Genomic DNA, 18,635 nt, shown 5'->3' on the forward strand with positions numbered 1-18,635 from the left:
ACAAAGTATTATTTGTGTAGCTGAAATACTAAACCAGTGATAAATTACATTAGACAAAAAAAAAAAAAAAAAAGACTCAGAAATGAAGGATGGCCTGATTCAACTGCACTGACAACATACTGCTTATCTGTCAAATTAGGCAATTGCTATCTATCCATCTCAAAAAAGTAAAACTGAGACAAAACCGAGCACTGTAGCTAATGGATTGCCAGTACTTCTGATGTCTTTTGAAATATTTCTAACCCTGAAAGAACAACAACTGAATAAATGAATTGGAGCTGAGTAAACCACATCAAGGCTTAATTTTGTCCCCATCTTAAGGCATCTTTCAAAACTAGAATAAAATTAATGAGCAGTAAAAGATGTAGTTTAAAACTGTTTGCTAGAAAAGCATGTTCCATTTGCAGTTTCCAGATTGTTAAGCACATCCCATTCATTTTTCTCTCTCCCACATATCTTCCTGTTGTAACTCAGCAGTGTTGAAGCATGTACTGATGTGAAGATGCTTCCATCAATACGTCAGGATTAACGGAAGGAAAAGAAGTGAGGGAATCCATACCTAGGAAAGCTTCTCTTACCCTTCTGGATATAGAATCTCAGATACACTACTGAAATCCTTGAGTATCTTTTGCCTTTTAATTTCAATGGGCTTTAACTTCAGTATTAAACTGCTAGGAACCCAGTGATTCCCTGAGCTCTCAGGCCAAAAGCAGATTTGCGCCTGAGACAAAGAGTATGTTAAATGTTAGGAAGTCAAATTCTTGTTGGAATTGAGCATAAGAGCGTTGCACACAATGGACAGCAGCCCAGGATTTCCCACAACTGGTAAGAGAGAATGGAGGTGGTAAGCAGGATGCAGCTCCTATCTACTGCTGGGAGTTAAGAAGGGTAAGTGTACAGAAAACAGTATAAAGCAGTTCAGAGTTCCTCAGTGGGAGCTCTGGCACCTATCTAAACTGCAAGGTTTAGTAATTACAGTGCCAATTTAAACTTGTACTTAAAAATATAGGAAATATCTTCTTTTCTTTTTAATAGATGGGTACCTTTAAGAATTGGTCACTGATACACACATGCATCACTCTAAGCAGTGCTAATGGAACAACAGACGGTGTCTGTTTTTAGTGATGTCTAAGGTTTCAGCTGGTTGTAAACCAGCACTGTGGGAAAACTTTTAGGTGGCTTTAAAAAAATTCCCATAAAACAGTAGAAAGCCCATAATTTAAGACGCTTCCTCCTGATCATCAGAGGTATTGAGCACTATATCCAAAAGGTAAGTAAGACTGCTCCCAGAAATAACATATTTTATCTACACCATTCCTGTAAGGAAATATCTATTTCAGTAATTAAGCTTCAGGCTTCAACTATGCCTGTGTTCAAATTAGAAAAATGTTTTTAAATCATCAAATAGTGTAGTCTTATAAAATAAAATATGCTTGCAGTGGTTAAACTGCCCTTACACACCAGCATTTTATTAGTGTGTGAATATACTGTAAGCCTAAATTAGAAAGATAATGTAATTTAGCCCACATGTTTGAAATGAGATAACCACTGGATGGAACTCCTGTCTGGAAGCATTCTGATCTCCTTCCTTCCCTCATTTAATTAGGAATTGGAAATGGGATCAGCATATTTTAAATAGCTGATTAAAAGCCCTGCTCATAGAAGTGATCTTATTTATTTTTCATGTGAGCATCAGGCTGCCCCCCTACTTTGAATGAGGTGCAGAAAGTCATAGGCATGCTGAGCATTCCATCTGCACAGGACATCACCTCATGGGAAAAGGATGGCCCAAAACTCCAGTCCATGTGCTCAAATTTGGGTATAACATGAATCCAAGTGAAGTGCATGATAAGGGCCTTTGGATTTCAAAAAAGCTATTGGAGGACACATACACACTTTTCTATGCTTTAACCAGTGTATATTAGCATATCTGCGCTCAAGAAACATTTTAGAAATGAGAATATCAGACAGATTGTGTAAGCAGCACATAAGCCCAAAAGAAAAGGAACACTATATCATAAAAGGGAAAGAGACAGTAAGTGTTTCGCTTGCTGTTTATTCTGTTAGAATATCTTATTCATCATCTTGAAACCCCAAATTGCTGTTAAATGAACACCATTACAAGTAGCAGTATTTCTGTACCTTAGAGCCAGAAATAGCAGCCTTCTAGAGTTGTTAGAGCTTGTTCGTATTTCTGGCTTATGTCTGTGAGCTTTTATCCAGAATTACTAGCTGACATTAATGCATGGTACTACAGCACAGAGCTTTCTCATTAATCTCATGTACTTTCTTAAAATCTGGCAGAAAATAGTCTGTCTGCATCAACTCTGAGGTCTGATTCAAAGCCCACCCAAGTCCCCGGGCATCCCTTTCTCTGACTTCACTAGGGTTTCAATCACCTCTGTACTTCCTTCCTAAGAGGTTTCATCCAGGCTTCATTCCCCTGAACACTACAGGACTTCCACCATCTGAGTTTGAACTGATGCTATTGGTATTGGTATATACAATTGGTATTGGAGATGGTATTGGGCTGTACAAGCAACATGAGTTTCTTGTAGCTGTTGTTGTGCATGAAATGTACGCATAATCCACCCTCTGGTCATAGCCAAGCAAAGACATGGAACAAACATAAGCCACTGCCCGCAGGGTTTTGGCAATAGCTTACAAAAAGTGGCAAATAATTACTGGGTTTGATGGTCAGTGTAACATTAACCATCTTGAACTTTTCTGGTATTTCTTTGGATACAGTGAGCAGTTGCCTAGAAATTTCACTTGTACTCTTCAGTGAGGAGTCATGACGTAATGTTTTATAAGATTACCCAAGTATTATGAGCAAAGAACGAAAGTGAATGTGCACGTGCATATGCAGAACATACATTTATCCAATTTGTTTGAATGATCTCAGACACTGAAAAACACACCTCTCATATCAAGAATTCCTTCAGCAAACATACACTAAGAACAATAGCAGTCTCTAAACAGTGGCAGATGTCAACAGGGCCTTGTGCAGCCACACTCCAGACAACTAACATTAACGATTCAAAACTAACTCGTCTCTTAGTCTGTCCTCTATCACACTGAATTCAAAGGAAGCATTTCTACTGATTTCAACGAGGGCAGAATACCAATTCTGGTATGTTTTGGGGATAGCTGAATCCTTGGAACTGCAGCAAGACTTTGCATCACAGTAACAGAAAGAAATTCCTTCCTGCTTGAGACTGAAGCAGACATCGACGATATAGGCTGAAGGAAGTTGTTATTTCTATTCAAAATTCTGAACAGCTGTTTTCAAGACAGATTAAAAGATTTTTCAATGTTTGGATTCAACTCAAGAGCTTTATCTAATGCATACTTCGTATTTGAGTATTTGTTGAATTAGAAATTTAATAGAGCAGCTGAGTATTTTAAAATCTTTTGGAAGATGTGAAAAAGGGATGTGAACTCTAGCACACCCTGTAAAACATAAATTTCTTACCAAAAGAATATGTTATTCATGTGCTCTGTACATTAGGTCAATTATTACTCACTTTCTTTGGAGAACAACCAAGTGCCTCCACCCTTTATAACAGAGAACTGTAATCAACCGTAGTAAGAATAGCAGAGCTATTCTAATACATGTTGGTGGCTCAGGCCCTAGCTCAGGAAAGTTTGAAGAGTAAGAGACTGAGAGTGATTTGCCATCACCTCTACTTATTTTTTTTTTTAAAGAGAGAGGGAAGAAAATCGATGTTTCCTTTTATGCCTCAGTAAATAATTTCAGTTTAACAAAAAATGGGAAAAACAACTTTTTTTTTTTTTTTAATGAATGCTTTAAATTGGCCCTCCAATTTAAACACTTCTGTTATTTAATGACAAATTCCATAAACATTCTGAAACTAATATTTCTTCCACTGCACGCCTTTCATTTCCGCTAACCCAATTTAACCTCTCATCTTCCTTGTAGTCAGCAGCTGTACAAAGCATTTTTTTAATACTGACATCAGCAAGTGACTGAAGTGCTAGTGCTAGATTCAAAATGCCTTCTAAAAACATGACTTTTTGTATTGAATTTGGAACTGAGTTTGATACAACTTGTACTGTTAGTTTAATATAGTATCACCTTTCATGAAGCCATATCTTGTTGGGTTCCTGCTGGGACCTTAGAGCTGAAATAGCACAAGGTTTAATGCATGGCACTTCATTTTGCCCAGAACTGACGCAGGCCAAGAGAAGCATTTCAAATTATTTAGATAACCACACAGATTAAATACCCAGCAAGGTAGCTTGCTAAGTCATTCATCATTTGCCATTCCTGGACTGTGCTCACGTCTAGCCATGTTTTTACTAGAAGAGCCATTCAGATGGATGGAATGCACATCTCTGCTGGTTTTCCCGGCCTAAGAAGCAGTCTAAACTTCTCAACCTGCTTTCAATGCTCTCTTCCAGTGAGATGCATGAAAGTACTAGGCTAGATGCCCTCTGCCATCTTTCTATCATCCTACCTCACCTGCTTCTTTTGTTTTTCCTTTGTGACTTTCTGTATAACAAAACATATCTTTCCTTACTTTAACCCCTCAAGAAGCTGGCACCAACAAACTGTCCTCTTATTTCTCAAGAATCAAGTCCCTGGGATAAGTAACACTGTGTCACAAAATTCTATTCTACACATAGTATCTGCATCAATAAACTATACCTTAAAGGAGTCGACTGATCTAACACTGACTCTCCTTTCACAGCATGTAACACTTCTCCATTTTTTAACTGACCATTTCAATGGCAGATCTTTTTGCCTTTCAAGCCTGCAGTCTGGAAGTCATTTTTGACCCTGTGGTTTCTTTTGAAGCTTGTATTAATCCGACTGTAAAGCTGTCATACTACCATTTTGCGGATCTCTCCAAGTTACCACCCATACTGTCCCACCGGGACATGGAGATTCTCATAAAGGCTTTCATCATATCTCAGCAGGACAATTATAATTCATTGCTTGCTGGTTTTACTATTACCTCTTATAAACATTTCAGGCTTAAGTAGTATTCTGTAACTTATACTGCTCAGCTGAGCTGAAATGTCTGGACATACTATTCCAGCACAGAGACACATCCAATGGCTCTCGAGGAGCATTTCGAAGTGTCTCACTGTAAGACTCATCCTAATTGCACTTTAAAGGAATTATACAGCATGCTTTTCACAGCAAATGCTTCTTGCTTGCTTTCTTGTCCTAGTTCTCAGAAACTGAAGCAGACACAGGAGTTTTTGTGAGCTTAAAATCCCACTTGACTTAGGGACCTGGTTTCCTTCTAACTCAGATGAAATTAACAGTCAAGACAGCGGAAAAAATCTCAAAGCATGTCTATGATTTTGCTTATTTGCATGCTCCTTAACTGTACCAATTACAATATAGAGTATTTTCAAGCTAAAATCTCATAGTGAAAAACAAACAGAAACAGTGAATCACAGAAACACGGCACTAAGAACAATGTGATGCTGTGACACACCAGCATAGCAGGCATAATGTGATGAGCATGAACGAGTACTACAGCCCAGTAAGTTACCTGTGGATTCAAAGTGCATAGATTGTTCATATTCACTGGAAGAACATGTCCATAATTTTGCCAATTACCCTGAATTCTACTACAGATTTGCCCTCCTTTCTCCCCTCACAGTCAAGCTTGTCAATACCCAGTCACAGAGGGTGCACCAGCAACCCCAATATGTAGCCTTACAGAGGTCTGATTATACATGGGACTCTGTAGCAGAAAACATCACCTGCTACTTTGTCTGCACTGTAGTACTGACGTTATTAGGAGTTAAAATCATTCCCTATCCCACAGAGCAGTGTAAGTTTGTCAGCTCATTTCATATTTTTAAACAAATTGCTCAATTTTCAGAATTTTATTAGGCAATAATATATGCTTTCATTTCACAGCCTCAACGAATCACTGTCAAATACACTTCAGACAATATAAAGCACAAATAAAAACAAATAAATAACACCTCCCCCCACCCCCCAAGCACACACACAAACACACACCACTACTATCAACAAACAAAACATCCAGGATTATGAATGTCTTGACAGAGTTAGCACTGAATCTTCCTTCAACGGCTAACAGGCTTGAATTGGATGTGCTGCAACAAATCACAGACTAAACTACATTTCACACATTTTCTGGGAGGTGACTGGACAGAGTCCTAGACAACCTGCTCTGGTTCTGCTCAAACAGGAGGAAGTCTCTTCCAGCCCAGAGTGATTCTGTAAGATGAAAAACTTAGAAAGTATCCCCTCTCTCTTCTGTAATTCTTACGGCTTTATTAAAATCAAACAAACAAAAAAAGGGAATAGCTTCTTTGGTATGTCAGAGTCACTCCACTGAGTGACCGATCTCCCCAGAATCGCTGAAAACTTATCTTACAGTAGATTCAATAGGACTATCACGAGCAGTGGGAACAACATATGCAATATAAGCATCTCATCTTACAAAAGCAATGGCTTAATCTCAAGACTAAGGAGAGCTAAGAAATCACTATCTATACAAAAGAAAAAAAAAAAACAAACAACAATACAGTGAATCTAATCAAATATCACTAAATTTATTACCACTGCTGCAATGTCAGTGAGGTCCTTCTGTCTCAGCACAGCAGAGCAGGGGCTCTGTCCCATGTTCACACACAGTGACATAGACAGAAAGCCCCAGCAACCACTTCCCCAAGGACAAAACTGCAAGCATTCTCCTAAGCTCCCATTCCCCTATGGCTGTCAGCACCTCTGTCTAGGAAAAAGAAGTGTTAGAGAGTCACATCCCAAGGAGTGAAGAGGTAAGGACCCTACTGAGACTCCTGGAGATCACCTGGTAAACTTTGCAACACTGACTGATGAGGACAGAGCCACTGTAACACAGTCCCAGCATCACCCAGTAAGCTAGTGTTTGTCAAGTTAAAAGTCACATGCTATACTAAACATTCATGAAAAAAAGCAGTGCAGAATCCACCCCTTCCAAATGAGGCCTGGAACCTGAATTATACCACTGGAAAAGAAAATTAAGGCCATGGCTCAGCAACCTGAAGTTGAGGCTGCAATTATGCTAGCCTACCTGTGTTAGCACAGCATGGGCAATACCAGCAGCAGACACATGGTAAATGTGTAAGATCACAATCCAGAACCAGGTGCTTTCTTATTTCTGTTTTAAAACACATGTGTGCTTGCGTATCTGTGTGTACACCCACACACTTCACTAACTTTCAAGATTTTCCTTTTGTTGTTGGTTTTGTTTTGTTTTTTAATTCCTTATCTCTAGCTTTTACATGTCTTTTTACAAAGAAAAGAAATGAGTCTTGGTTTCTTTACATAAGGAAATTCCCTCTTTTTCCAAAAGAGACTCTTTTTTTTCTTTCTGGATAAGGAGTGCAAAGCCAGACTGTTTTACAGCATAGCAGTTTGGAAAGTGATCTTTCTCTTAAGGCTTCTTTCATTTTAGACCTTATTTAGGCCTCTTTTCTTTTCCTACAGCATTTCTCCAGAGTGCCAAACCGTACAAGCTGTCACTGAAAAAAATTATAAAAACCACTCAGTCATTATTCCTGAACTTCTCGAGGCCAGTTGGAAACGCAGAAGTGACTGTCCTTACAACCACTCTTAGGCAGTTGTTTCCTATAACTGTTTGCCACTTCTACGCTGAAGTAGGATATGAGCTATTTTTCTAAATGTAACAGATTTCTTCAACTCTGTTACAAATATGTTGCAAGACAACTTACATATGACATAACAGTAACACTGACCATTTTGAGCACCTTTCCTTAAGATGTGTTTTCATTAGCGTTTCCTAGCTGACCTACATAGAAGAATTGTTTTTCTTGGAAATGCCCTTGTGAGTTTATCCTTGCATTAGGTAAGACCTATGAGATTTTAAAAGAATTCTCTTTTCTTTGTTAGAAAATACCATCTTAGAAAATACCAGTCTTAAAAACACCTAAGCTCTTAATCACTTCAAAACAAACAGCACCAACAAAACGTGTGACCAAACCTGAAGAGGAATCATATGTACCAATATTTTCATTTTTTCTGCTGTAACTGAGCTACTTTACATTCTTAACAGTTCATAGGGACCTACAAATGGGGAGACAGCTGACATTTGAAAAAGGAGAATATTGTGATGGTACTAAGAGGGCAAGAGTGGTTTGAAGACATTTACCCTGAAGGCCTCGAATGCAATGCTGTGCTGCAACGACAACTAAAATCAACAAGAGCTGACTCAGCCTCTCAGCACACACAGAAAATCTGACTTTTGTGATACAACATCAGACAAATTCTTCCCAGTTCTCCCTGGAGCTCTGCAGAGCACAAATCCAGCAGTGCAGGCCACTCAGGAAGTTTTATCTTTCCACCACCTCTACTGTGTACAGAAAAGTCACATCCATGTTAATGTAACATCCTATAACCAAACATGGACATCTCTTTGTGAAGGTAACTTCAACAAACCCTTCTGATGAAAGCACAGGGTCCCTTCGTTATTTCCTAAGGCCTGATCAAGCAGACCACGTAAACAAAGCCAGCGCAAGGTTCAGCCCCTGACTGCAGAAAGCAGGAACGAATTTCTTGTGGAGCAAAGGCATGCCTAGAGGCTGCCAGCACACCTGGAGGTAGGCATCGGGTGCAGCAACACAGCTGTCTGCAGTACAGGAGAATGATCTCAGTGACCCTCCTGTGAGCCCCTTCATGACTTCCGTGCAAGAATCAAATCACACCAATTAGAACAACGCAACAGTTTCATTCAAATGTTTGTACGGTAATTAAATGTATTAACACATGCCATTACCACTTAATAAGTGTTTCTACCTTGACCAAAGCACGGGCTCCTCATTTTGTATGCAACTCCACTGCCACAACTAAAACCGAGTCAAAGCAAAATACAAAGGCAGGCCAAGCAATACCTTGCTGCACATCTAAAGGTCAGTGCCCTTAGCAGCCAATCAGGAAGGCATGGAAATACAGAGAGGGCTGCCAAATAGCTGAATGAAAACTCTGGATTTGTTTGACTGAAACCAAAACTCAATTTGGAACAAAATGTAAATGTTCAGCTTCATGTACAAAAGTTGGAGTCCTTACATCTCACAAGAGACCTAAGCCGATATGTACTGAATCATTTATGGATCTTGATTAAGGTTTAAGCATATATTTTAAAGAACATTTTAAAACACGTTATGTGGTATTTTCAGATGCTTTATGTATAGAGCAAGCAACACACAATAGCTGGATAGTGTATTCACAAGAAGCAGAACAATGGATAAAAGCTTTCACATACAAAAGACCCTAAAAACGCTTTTTGGCATTCAAAAACAAACTGAGCTTAGCACCGAGTCCTGGTCCAAAGATCTATTGATTATATTGCTAAGTATTCTAAATGGTCTTAAATCACACATCCTAATTCTGTATAGAGTTACTTCCTCAGCGTTAAGCTGCGGCTTTGGTTTAAAAAAATGTAAGAGCTCCTCATCCATTCAACTCAACTTTTTTCACAAAGATATTCTTAGCTGCCGATAATGAATTCCTGTTTTAAAACTGAAAGATACTAAGGATGGCAACATGAATTAAAATTCTAATAAAGAAAGTAAAACATCAGTCCGTGACTAAATATATTTGATGTCAGCCTGAAGCAATCTTTCATAATTTATAGATTCAGGGGAAAATGGTGCATTAGAATACTTACTCGAGGCCTTCAAGCTTAGCCATCCTTTAGTTTGCTGCTATAATACTGTACACACTGTATTCATGTTGCAGGGCTGAAGAAACTACATGTCTATGTCAACAGATGTGTTTCTTGGAAGACAGCTACAAAAATCAAGTTTATTCAAATGTTTGCCAGCTACCATATGCTGCAATACTACTTTAAATGCAACATAAGGCTTTGGGAACATACTTTTACTGCTATCTACACTTTGTTATTTACTTTCCGTTCAGACTAAATACCAGAGACGGGGCACACTAAGGGGTGCAGTGTCCTCTTTGTGAAAACATTCTGCTCGTTGTAATATTTAGAAAGCAGAAAACACACACGGCACTACACTACTCTCGACCACTTTCAGCGGCTGCAGTTTCATAGAGAGGCTCTGGGAAAGATATTTTTACATATGGCATTAATTCTGGGAACTTTTAATAATGGCCAAATATAATTAAAAATTAGGCAAAAATTCCTGCCATGGAGCAAGCAGTACAGAAACAACTCTGTCTGAAGAAAAAGCAATCATTTGCTCATATTCTGAGTCCAGAAAAACACAAAACACACGTGGTACATTTTTAATATTTGAACTACATCAGGCCCTACTCAGCTCCTATGTGAAGCGAGTGGCAGAACTCCAAGATGCAGCAGGACTGAGCCCCTGATGTTGTCATAAGCATTCAAATAAACAAACAGGGCTGTAACACATTCTAAGCTTCCACTGTGTTCCTCTAACTGGATCCAGACAGAAAAAGAAAAGGACATTTCACTGCACTTTTTTCAATAGCAGAATAACAACAATATACGATTTTATATTCTATGGAAGTGACTCTGCAACTATCCAAACGTCCAAAGGAAAAGAGATTCAAAGAGGTTGAGATTGCTATTATGCATTAATTGGGAGGACATCGTTCTATCAAATCTGATTGGGATGTCTGATCTCTCTGAGTCTGTAACATCTCTTTTGGACATCACTCAGGACTTTCATCAAATGCATGAGAGAGGGATGTTTTCAAACGATTCCAAAGTGGGCATCTAATGCAGCTAGCTCAATTCCCCAGGCTCTATTTACAGACAACAAAAAGAGCTGGCGATGTTCTGAATCATCCTCAGGGAAAGCTAAGCTAAATCTCTGACTCAGTCTCTTCAGTGACTCTTAAAGGAACTGCAAAATCTGTACCTCATTCATTATTGAAAGTTAAACGGTGTAAAGGTGGCATCCATTTCTTAACCCAGCAGAAGAAATTTAGGTTTGCTTGCACCTTAACTTTTCTATAGCCTGTGATTTATTTTTGTCAGCAATACGACTAAATGATATGCTTCAAGCTGAGTACACAACTCAGGCACACCTCTCAGAACTCAGGACTGACTCTGAAGGCTTTGGCCATAATCCAGCAAGACCCTTAAGCATTTGAATAACATTATGCACATTGACATCTCAAGTTTGCATTTAAATGCACGTCAAAGCCCATCACCGGATCACAGCCAGAGAACTCAGCACCTTCCAGAATGAATGGCTAAAGTTCAAATTTTAACTGAGTCAATATGCATGAAATATTTTCCTTTCTGGACTGTGTATATTAAACATATCTTAAATTGCTGTAGGAAGCATTTCCCAACTCCACTAGTTTTTTACTGTTCAGCTTGCGTCAAGTTCACCTTTTTGATGAACATTATCTCAAAGGAAAAGCAGCTCCATCGTGTTTATGATACACCTGCATACACTTGTCAGTGTGCTCAGGAGGCTCCCCCTGCTCTGGAAGGGCACCAAGCACACAGACACAGCTTAGGAGCTAATGATACACGTGATGGACTCAGCCGCATCGCAGTTATCAGTCCAGCCCTCACAACGCATTTCTCACTGGTGACACGATATGCACTCTCCCAGAACATGAAGAGGAACTCCACTGATAGTAGTGATTGTAAAAACTCCTTTTGATCATATTTTGTGGAGCTTTATACCAACATTAACACTTCTAAGCCACACAGAAAGTAATTTGTGGGCTGAAACTCTTCAGTGCTTCTCCCCGAAAAAATAAATACACAAAACTGCTGATGCCACAGGTGTGATGGAATTTGCTGCACTGTGAAACAGTAGGTCTTTTACCAGATAAGCTCTTTCATTATGCATGTATTTGAAACCATTGACAAAGAAGTCTTGTAAATATTCATTAACAATCATATGGTCAGCATTTACTGAGGTACTACCAACCAAGCTAATTAGTCTTACAAATACGGGCCAAATGTATGGAAAATTAAAACATCAGACATAAAACAAAGCAATGTGCTGCTGAACTTCAGAAACTGGCTCAAACACCAGGAACATTTTCATTGTTTTCCATATCTGGTTATTAGAACAACCTCCCTAGATCTGGTTGCCTCAACACTTTTTATTCAAGACAGTTCTAAGCTACGACACACGCAGCAATGGCTGGAGTACACCTGGCTCTGTGACATACACACCACAAACACTCTGCCGCTCTTACTGTTAGCCAGTGCTTGCAGAGCAAAGCACTGTGTGATATGCAGTGGTAAATTACTTACATCACTGTTATCCTGTGGCATGGCATATCCTAGAAGTCAAGCCACAGCCAAACACATGGAAAATATGCATGTCACAAAACTGTAGCACTTCACATCACATTTATATTGATAAATGGTATTTTCACAACAATCTGCCTCTCCTACTTCTCCCAGAAATGGGATAGGTTCAGAGGCTATTTCTCTTGAGTAATTTCCCATTTTTTCCCTTTCCAAGCTTTGGTTATTTAAAAAAAAAAAAAAAAAAAAAAAAAAAAGAAATCTCTTTGCAGGGCATGAAACTTGTCAATTTATTTACTGGAAAATGGCCATCCACGCATATACATCAGAAGCCCACTAGGGAACATCACAAATCCACATAACATTCCAGAGCAAGATCCAAAATATGGATCTCTTTCTTAGTTGACAGATGTGTAAAATCATATGCAGCCAGACAAGTCCCTAATGACCACACAGGTGCACGTGCTGAACAGTGCAAGCCTACTAAGATCAGCATGAGCTTATACTTGAAAAGTTATCTTCAGAAAACATTTTTCTGATGGGATAATGTGATTCTGGGACCAAAAAAACACCACACCCTTTTTTAGAGGAGGGGAACATATTAGCTCAGCTAGGTAGAGAGGCTGGAGAGAATCCCTGTGAAAGAAGCCAACTGTCAGAGGTTTTCTGGGAAGATATGACTATCACTTGGCTTCAGTACTGCAGTGATCTTTCACTAGAAATACTGCACTGTATTAATGTGTATGTTCTCTTTTACTGATAACTACAGGATCAAGCACATGTTCTAAGTAAAAACTGCTCACGGATGGCACCTACAGACTACAGCTTTCCACTTCAATTGCGCTCAAAGACATGTAAGGGATTCCATGACAGTATGACTTGGCTCAAAGGGCTTTGTGTCACCAGTTTCACACTCCACCCGACACTAGGAAGGAGCCCTGAGGGACTGACTGAAGCTGTTAGCAGGCTTCAGCCCAATCAGGTGGAGTCAAACTGGCCACTGCAGATTAGGCAACATAAAAGCAGCATTGAATAACCCCGTTCAGAACTTGCACAGCTCCAGACTGAAGGCTCAAACCTTCACCCATGGAGAACAAACAAACAGTAACTGCTTGAAATTCAACAGATTTGTAGAAATACTCAAAACAACCATAACCTAATGTCATGGTTTTATTTTTCCAAACTCCAAGCTTTTAACCAAAGACAACATTTTCCATTCTTCTTGCTGAAGAATGAGACTTTCAATGAAATAGATCAACTGCTAACTCTATCAAATGAAAATGTATTATTTTAAAGATTATAAAATTTAACAGAAGGCTTATGCCTCAGTATTCCTTGCTGTATCTCTCTCAAATGAACAACTAAATTGGTTGAATATCATGAAACAAAAAGCATATACCAGATGAGGCAGTTGGCAGTTGGATAACAGTACAGCTGTGCAAGATGGGAAGCAGAACTGAATAACCTCTGCCATAATATAACACACGAAACACAGAGGCAAGGTGCTACTTATCACTGGTAAGCAAACATATCAGAGAGATGCAAACGGCTCTTCTGATGACTTAATAACTAAATCAAAGCTTGGGTAAAAGCAACCATCAATAGTTTTCATTTGTCAGCTCTTCCACATACCTCTTTCACACTGGGGTCCAGTAAATCCATATGTGCATGCACAGCGGTTTGGGGCAACGCATCTTCCTCCGTTAAGACATCCATTTTCACAGACAGCTGTATCAAAGGGAAGGTAAAAGTAGTCTTTACTATATTATTCCCAGAAAAATAGGAAACTACATGCCTAACCAGCTCAGGTAAACTAGTAAAAAACAGGACATGTTTTTTCTAGAATCCTTTGCTATTTCCTGGCCTCATTAGTATAATGAATTCATCTTTTCAAGGAGGTATAACGTAAACATGCTAATAACCACAGTTCCTCTGACCTCTCAGAGCCTCTTTGATGACCTGACAATTCCACAACACTGAAATAACGTTTCTTTCAAACTCTCAACAAAGAAGCACAGAAAAAGTAGAGATTGCTCATAGAAGGTGCAGGTGAAAAATGCACCTTCAAATTCTCAGAGGTGTTTCTGATATTCAAGCACATTTAGCCGTGCATTCACTACTCTGCCATCATTTAAAAAAATAAAAACAAAAATTCTGTTTTAAAAGGCTTGTTACTGGTGTTTAATAATCCATGATACCAAACAGGAGAGCAATATGCAATCAGTGTCTATTCTGATTTAGTTAATCCATGATTCCCTGAACTACATAGTCACTAGAGCCGTTTTCCTCATAATAAACTCCAAAAGCAATTTCCTTCAAAAATAATCAGAAAATGTAACATTCACATGAAAAAAGGGTTTTTAAGTACAATTTGATGCTCATTGAGTAATGTTATTCTTTGTTCCGTTCACGTTCACTGCAGTAGAAGGAACGTTTCCATTTATCCTCTTTTATCCACTTGATATTTCACAGGGAAGGCAGAAATATAATTCTTAATCCTTTCACCATGTGATCCTCTTCCAGATTATTAGAGTAAATTCCTGGTCTCACTGAAGTTCATGTAAAGTGTGCCATTGACTTTGACAGAGCACAAAAGGTTTTCATTAAATAAGCTAAACACATTTTCTCTGTCAGACCAATAGTTCACTAGATAGCAACACGACAGCCTTGGTTAAAAGCAGCATGTACATCCTTATTTGAGTTTCTTCACAGCATTCTAGCCAAGAGCAGCAAGGGACCACCATAATCAGTTTGGGAGAGGCTTCAAGCAGCAAATCCAGGAATGTTGTTGGTTCAGGATTGATTGAGGAAACAAAAACTATGTCGATCGACTGTATCGAGACAATATCAAAATAAGTAAAACTTGTAGAGTGTAAGAACCAACTCTTAGATAAATCCCTAAAACAAAAAAGAGGCTTTGTATTAAAAAGCTCAATGTTATCTAAGATGAAAATTGAATCCCATGTAAATTCTCTATTTATGGCCTCTTGCTCTAGTGAGTGTAAAGCCCTGGAGGTCAACAGGAATTATGGCAGTGTGAGAACTGCAGGATCAAGTTATATCCAATTATTATGAATTCACATGATGTTTATTTTAATAGCACCGATCAGAAAGAATTCACTCGGCACTCATTACAAAGTCATGTGTTTTCCTGTAAAATTCCACTGTACCTGATCAAAAACAAGCTCAATACCAGCTGAAATTTAGTGTTAAAGGCATCCAGTTCACATACCTTAGAATTACTTGATTATACACAGTATCTCTACTAATAAAATGTACTTACGCTGTCCACAATGCGTTCCTGTATATCCCTTCTGACAGAGGCAGTGGTCATCACTACAGCTACCTCCATTCATGCACCGGATGTTACAGTGTTGTACTTGAAAGGAAAAAAGATTTTCCTGAGTTAAACCAAGCCAAGCAGAAACATACAACTATCTGCTAGGGGATTTCTTCAGGGACTGATTATATGAACTAGAAAGCAGTACTAGAAACAGAAGATGCATATTTTAAGATGTATTTAAAATAGCAGTACAGAAAACAACACTGATCTACAGTTCCTAACAACTACAAGCTGCAGTGCAAGAATTTGACACTACCTTCACTCACTGAAGTCAGCAGCACTTCCTACGAAGCATGAATCTGCAGAATTCATCTCCTAGCTCCCAGTGTTGCAAAGAGATCATCAGTTAGGGGAAAGTATCACAGAATTGTAGGGGTTGGAAGGGACCTCCAGAGATCATCGAGTCCAACCCCCCTGCCAAAGCAGGTTCCCTACAGCAGGTCACACAGGTAGGCATCCAGGCAGGTCTTGAACATCTCCAGAGAAGGAGACTCCTCGACCTCCCTGGGCAGCCTGTTCCAGTGCTCCGTCACCTCACTGTAAAGAAGTTCCTGTGCACATTTGTGTGGAACTTCCTAAGCTGCAGTTTCCGGCCGTTTCCCCTCGTCCTGTCTCCACTCACCACTGAAAAGAGTACTGAAGTACTGAACTTCTGCTAGATATCACCAAGGAGTAACAGTGTTATCATACGGGCAATGGGAAAAGGAAGCATTAAAGGGAAAGAAATAAGAAAGCTCCTGAGGACAGCCTGGCTCTGCCAGAACACACAGTATCAGAAGTTGATCTGCCGAGGTAGGACTTCTTGTACAAGAAGGTAAAGTTACAGGGTAATTCTATGGGCTCGCACCACCGCTCCATAAAGCTGCTGCTAGCTCCTGTGCCTGCAGAGCTCACAGACAGCACTTCCCCAGAGCCAAAGACCTTTCCTGCCAGGAGCAGAGGCCGGGGAGTAGCACAGCCTGCTCTCCTCAGCAGCAGCCCCACCATTTGTAACGATTAGCATGCAGGCCAAGTCCAACGCCAGTAAAGCATAAAAGCATGTGCTGCGTTTTTCTAATAATAAGGACAAATATGCTTTTTAACTAGAGGTCAGGAACAACTTAAAGCTTTTCATCAGGCACAGAGCAGCAGGCAGGCCTCTCGGCAAAGTCCTCCTCACAGCTCCCACTGCCTGACACAGCTGCTAACAGGGGCAGGCACACAAGTACGCAGCCGGGAAATGCTTTCCCTCTTAACAGGAACCACATGAAAGGCTCCTCCCCAGATAGGATTACGGGAGATCAGCATTTTAGTAGGTTGTGATGGAGCACTGGATACCTACCCCATGCTGTCTGAAATGCTCAGGTCAGAAAAATACAAATTGCATGTACTGCCAAAGCCTGCTGCTAACAGGTGCCATGCCAACCACTGAATTTTTCCTGTTGCACAAAGCCCTTAAGCATTGTTTGGCTTTTTACAATTTAAAAGTATGTGAATGGAATCTTTTTTTTAAAAGCAGAATTAATAATTTTAACTGTATTGCCATCTACAGAGATATGAATCCACAGAATACAAGTTAAACATGCAAATAAAAAAAGGATTTAAAATAATCTAGCATTTGAAACACCGGTACACTTAATTCCTCAATTATAAAGGTAAGCACTCTACCTCACATTTCCTTTGTGTCTAATATTTACGATACATCTTTGGATGTACTTCAGGCAACAAAAATGTGCTAACATTCCTCAACAAAAAGAGAAATTGTCTGCAAATACAGGGTGAGCATCTGGTGAAGATTTTTGGACAATGTCCTAAGTAGGTCAGAAAAAGGTGTATAGTTTCTTTAAAATGTGTAGTTCAACTTAGCTTTATACAATCTTAGAAAAACAGAGGGGATTACAAAAAGCATAGGAAATGATATCATCTGTCAAGCAGGGAAGGAACTTAAAAACCACAAACTGATTTCAATTAGAGCAAGCTATGCCAAGAGCTAATTTCCATTCCCACATGAAGACCAAAGCCATTTAAATAGTTTGAACTACATTTGAGATAAAAAGGTTAGCAGTAGCTTATATGATGATTTTCGTATTATTTGTTCAAGTAACAGTAAAGTATATTTCCCCATTTTGGGATAAGGAGTGGTTTTACACATAACGCACACACACAAAAGTTTCCATAATTTGTCTTACTGCTTCTCAAAGGAACTTTTCCAAGGTAAAATATTTCTTCCTCCTTTTTAAACTAAAATCATTACAGGAGAGAATGCTGGGACAACCCATCGTAATTACTAAAATGAACTATTCTAATCAGTGATCTTTCCCTCTTATTACTATGCAATGAAATCAGTGACATCGAGTCAGTAAACTAATAATTTTCTGTCGTCTTTTACAGGAATGTTGAAAACAGTATTTCCAAAATAATACTGACTATTCTGAAATATTACCCTTCCAAAAGTTTATAGAAAAACATGCAAAAGTCTGTCTGGAGCTTAGATGACGATTTTAAGGCTGCATTTTTGAAAAGTAGCATACTACTGCAGGTCCAGAGCCTCAGCTATATCAACAACTCCATCTGTGTCAGTAGAGATATTCCACTAAACGAAATAACCTGTCCCAAGGTACTGCACTGACTGAGACTAGAGGAAAAAGCACAGGAATTACTGTAAGGATGGCAAGTCTATTCTTCCAGCTTTGCCTTTTCTTTCTAACATTAACAAGTTATTGCTCTTAATAAATTATCATTCTCTTTCAGGTTCGTTTTGTAAACAGTCTGCAATGGAAATTTCTCAAATCAAAACAGAGGCAACGGCAGGAATGCAGCTTTATAAACCTGCAAAAGAGACGGCAAGATCAAGTACATCCACGCACACTGTGTGTGGGCAATGTTTGTACTGATTACCAAAGAGAAACGACACGCTGCGCATTTAAACATCACAGTTTCTGACTGTCTTAGTAAATTCCAAGCAAATCTGAGCAAAAACTTCATCCATACAGAGTACACCACCACATCACAACTGCTCCCAAAACATTCAGGGGATCACTAAGCAGCCAGAAGGTAACACACCCACACCATCAGCTCAG

At 39.2% G+C, this 18,635-nt stretch overlaps 1 protein-coding gene across 1 annotated transcript in view; it reads right to left on the minus strand.

Moving 5' to 3' along the window:
- Positions 1–18,635, minus strand: part of FBN1 (fibrillin 1) — a 145,796-nt gene that overhangs the window by 109,020 nt on the left and 18,141 nt on the right. The window contains exons 4-5 of the mRNA XM_042875783.1: positions 15,517–15,612; positions 13,866–13,961 (exon numbers count right to left, since the gene is read on the minus strand). Of these exons, the coding sequence (XP_042731717.1) occupies positions 13,866–13,961; positions 15,517–15,612 (192 nt within the window). The remainder of the gene's footprint in view (positions 1–13,865; positions 13,962–15,516; positions 15,613–18,635) is intronic.

This window comes from Lagopus leucura, unplaced genomic scaffold, assembly GCF_019238085.1.
Source record: "Lagopus leucura isolate 7727_CA_CO unplaced genomic scaffold, USGS_WTPT01 Super-Scaffold_100015, whole genome shotgun sequence".
Classification (NCBI taxonomy): domain Eukaryota; kingdom Metazoa; phylum Chordata; class Aves; order Galliformes; family Phasianidae; genus Lagopus; species Lagopus leucura.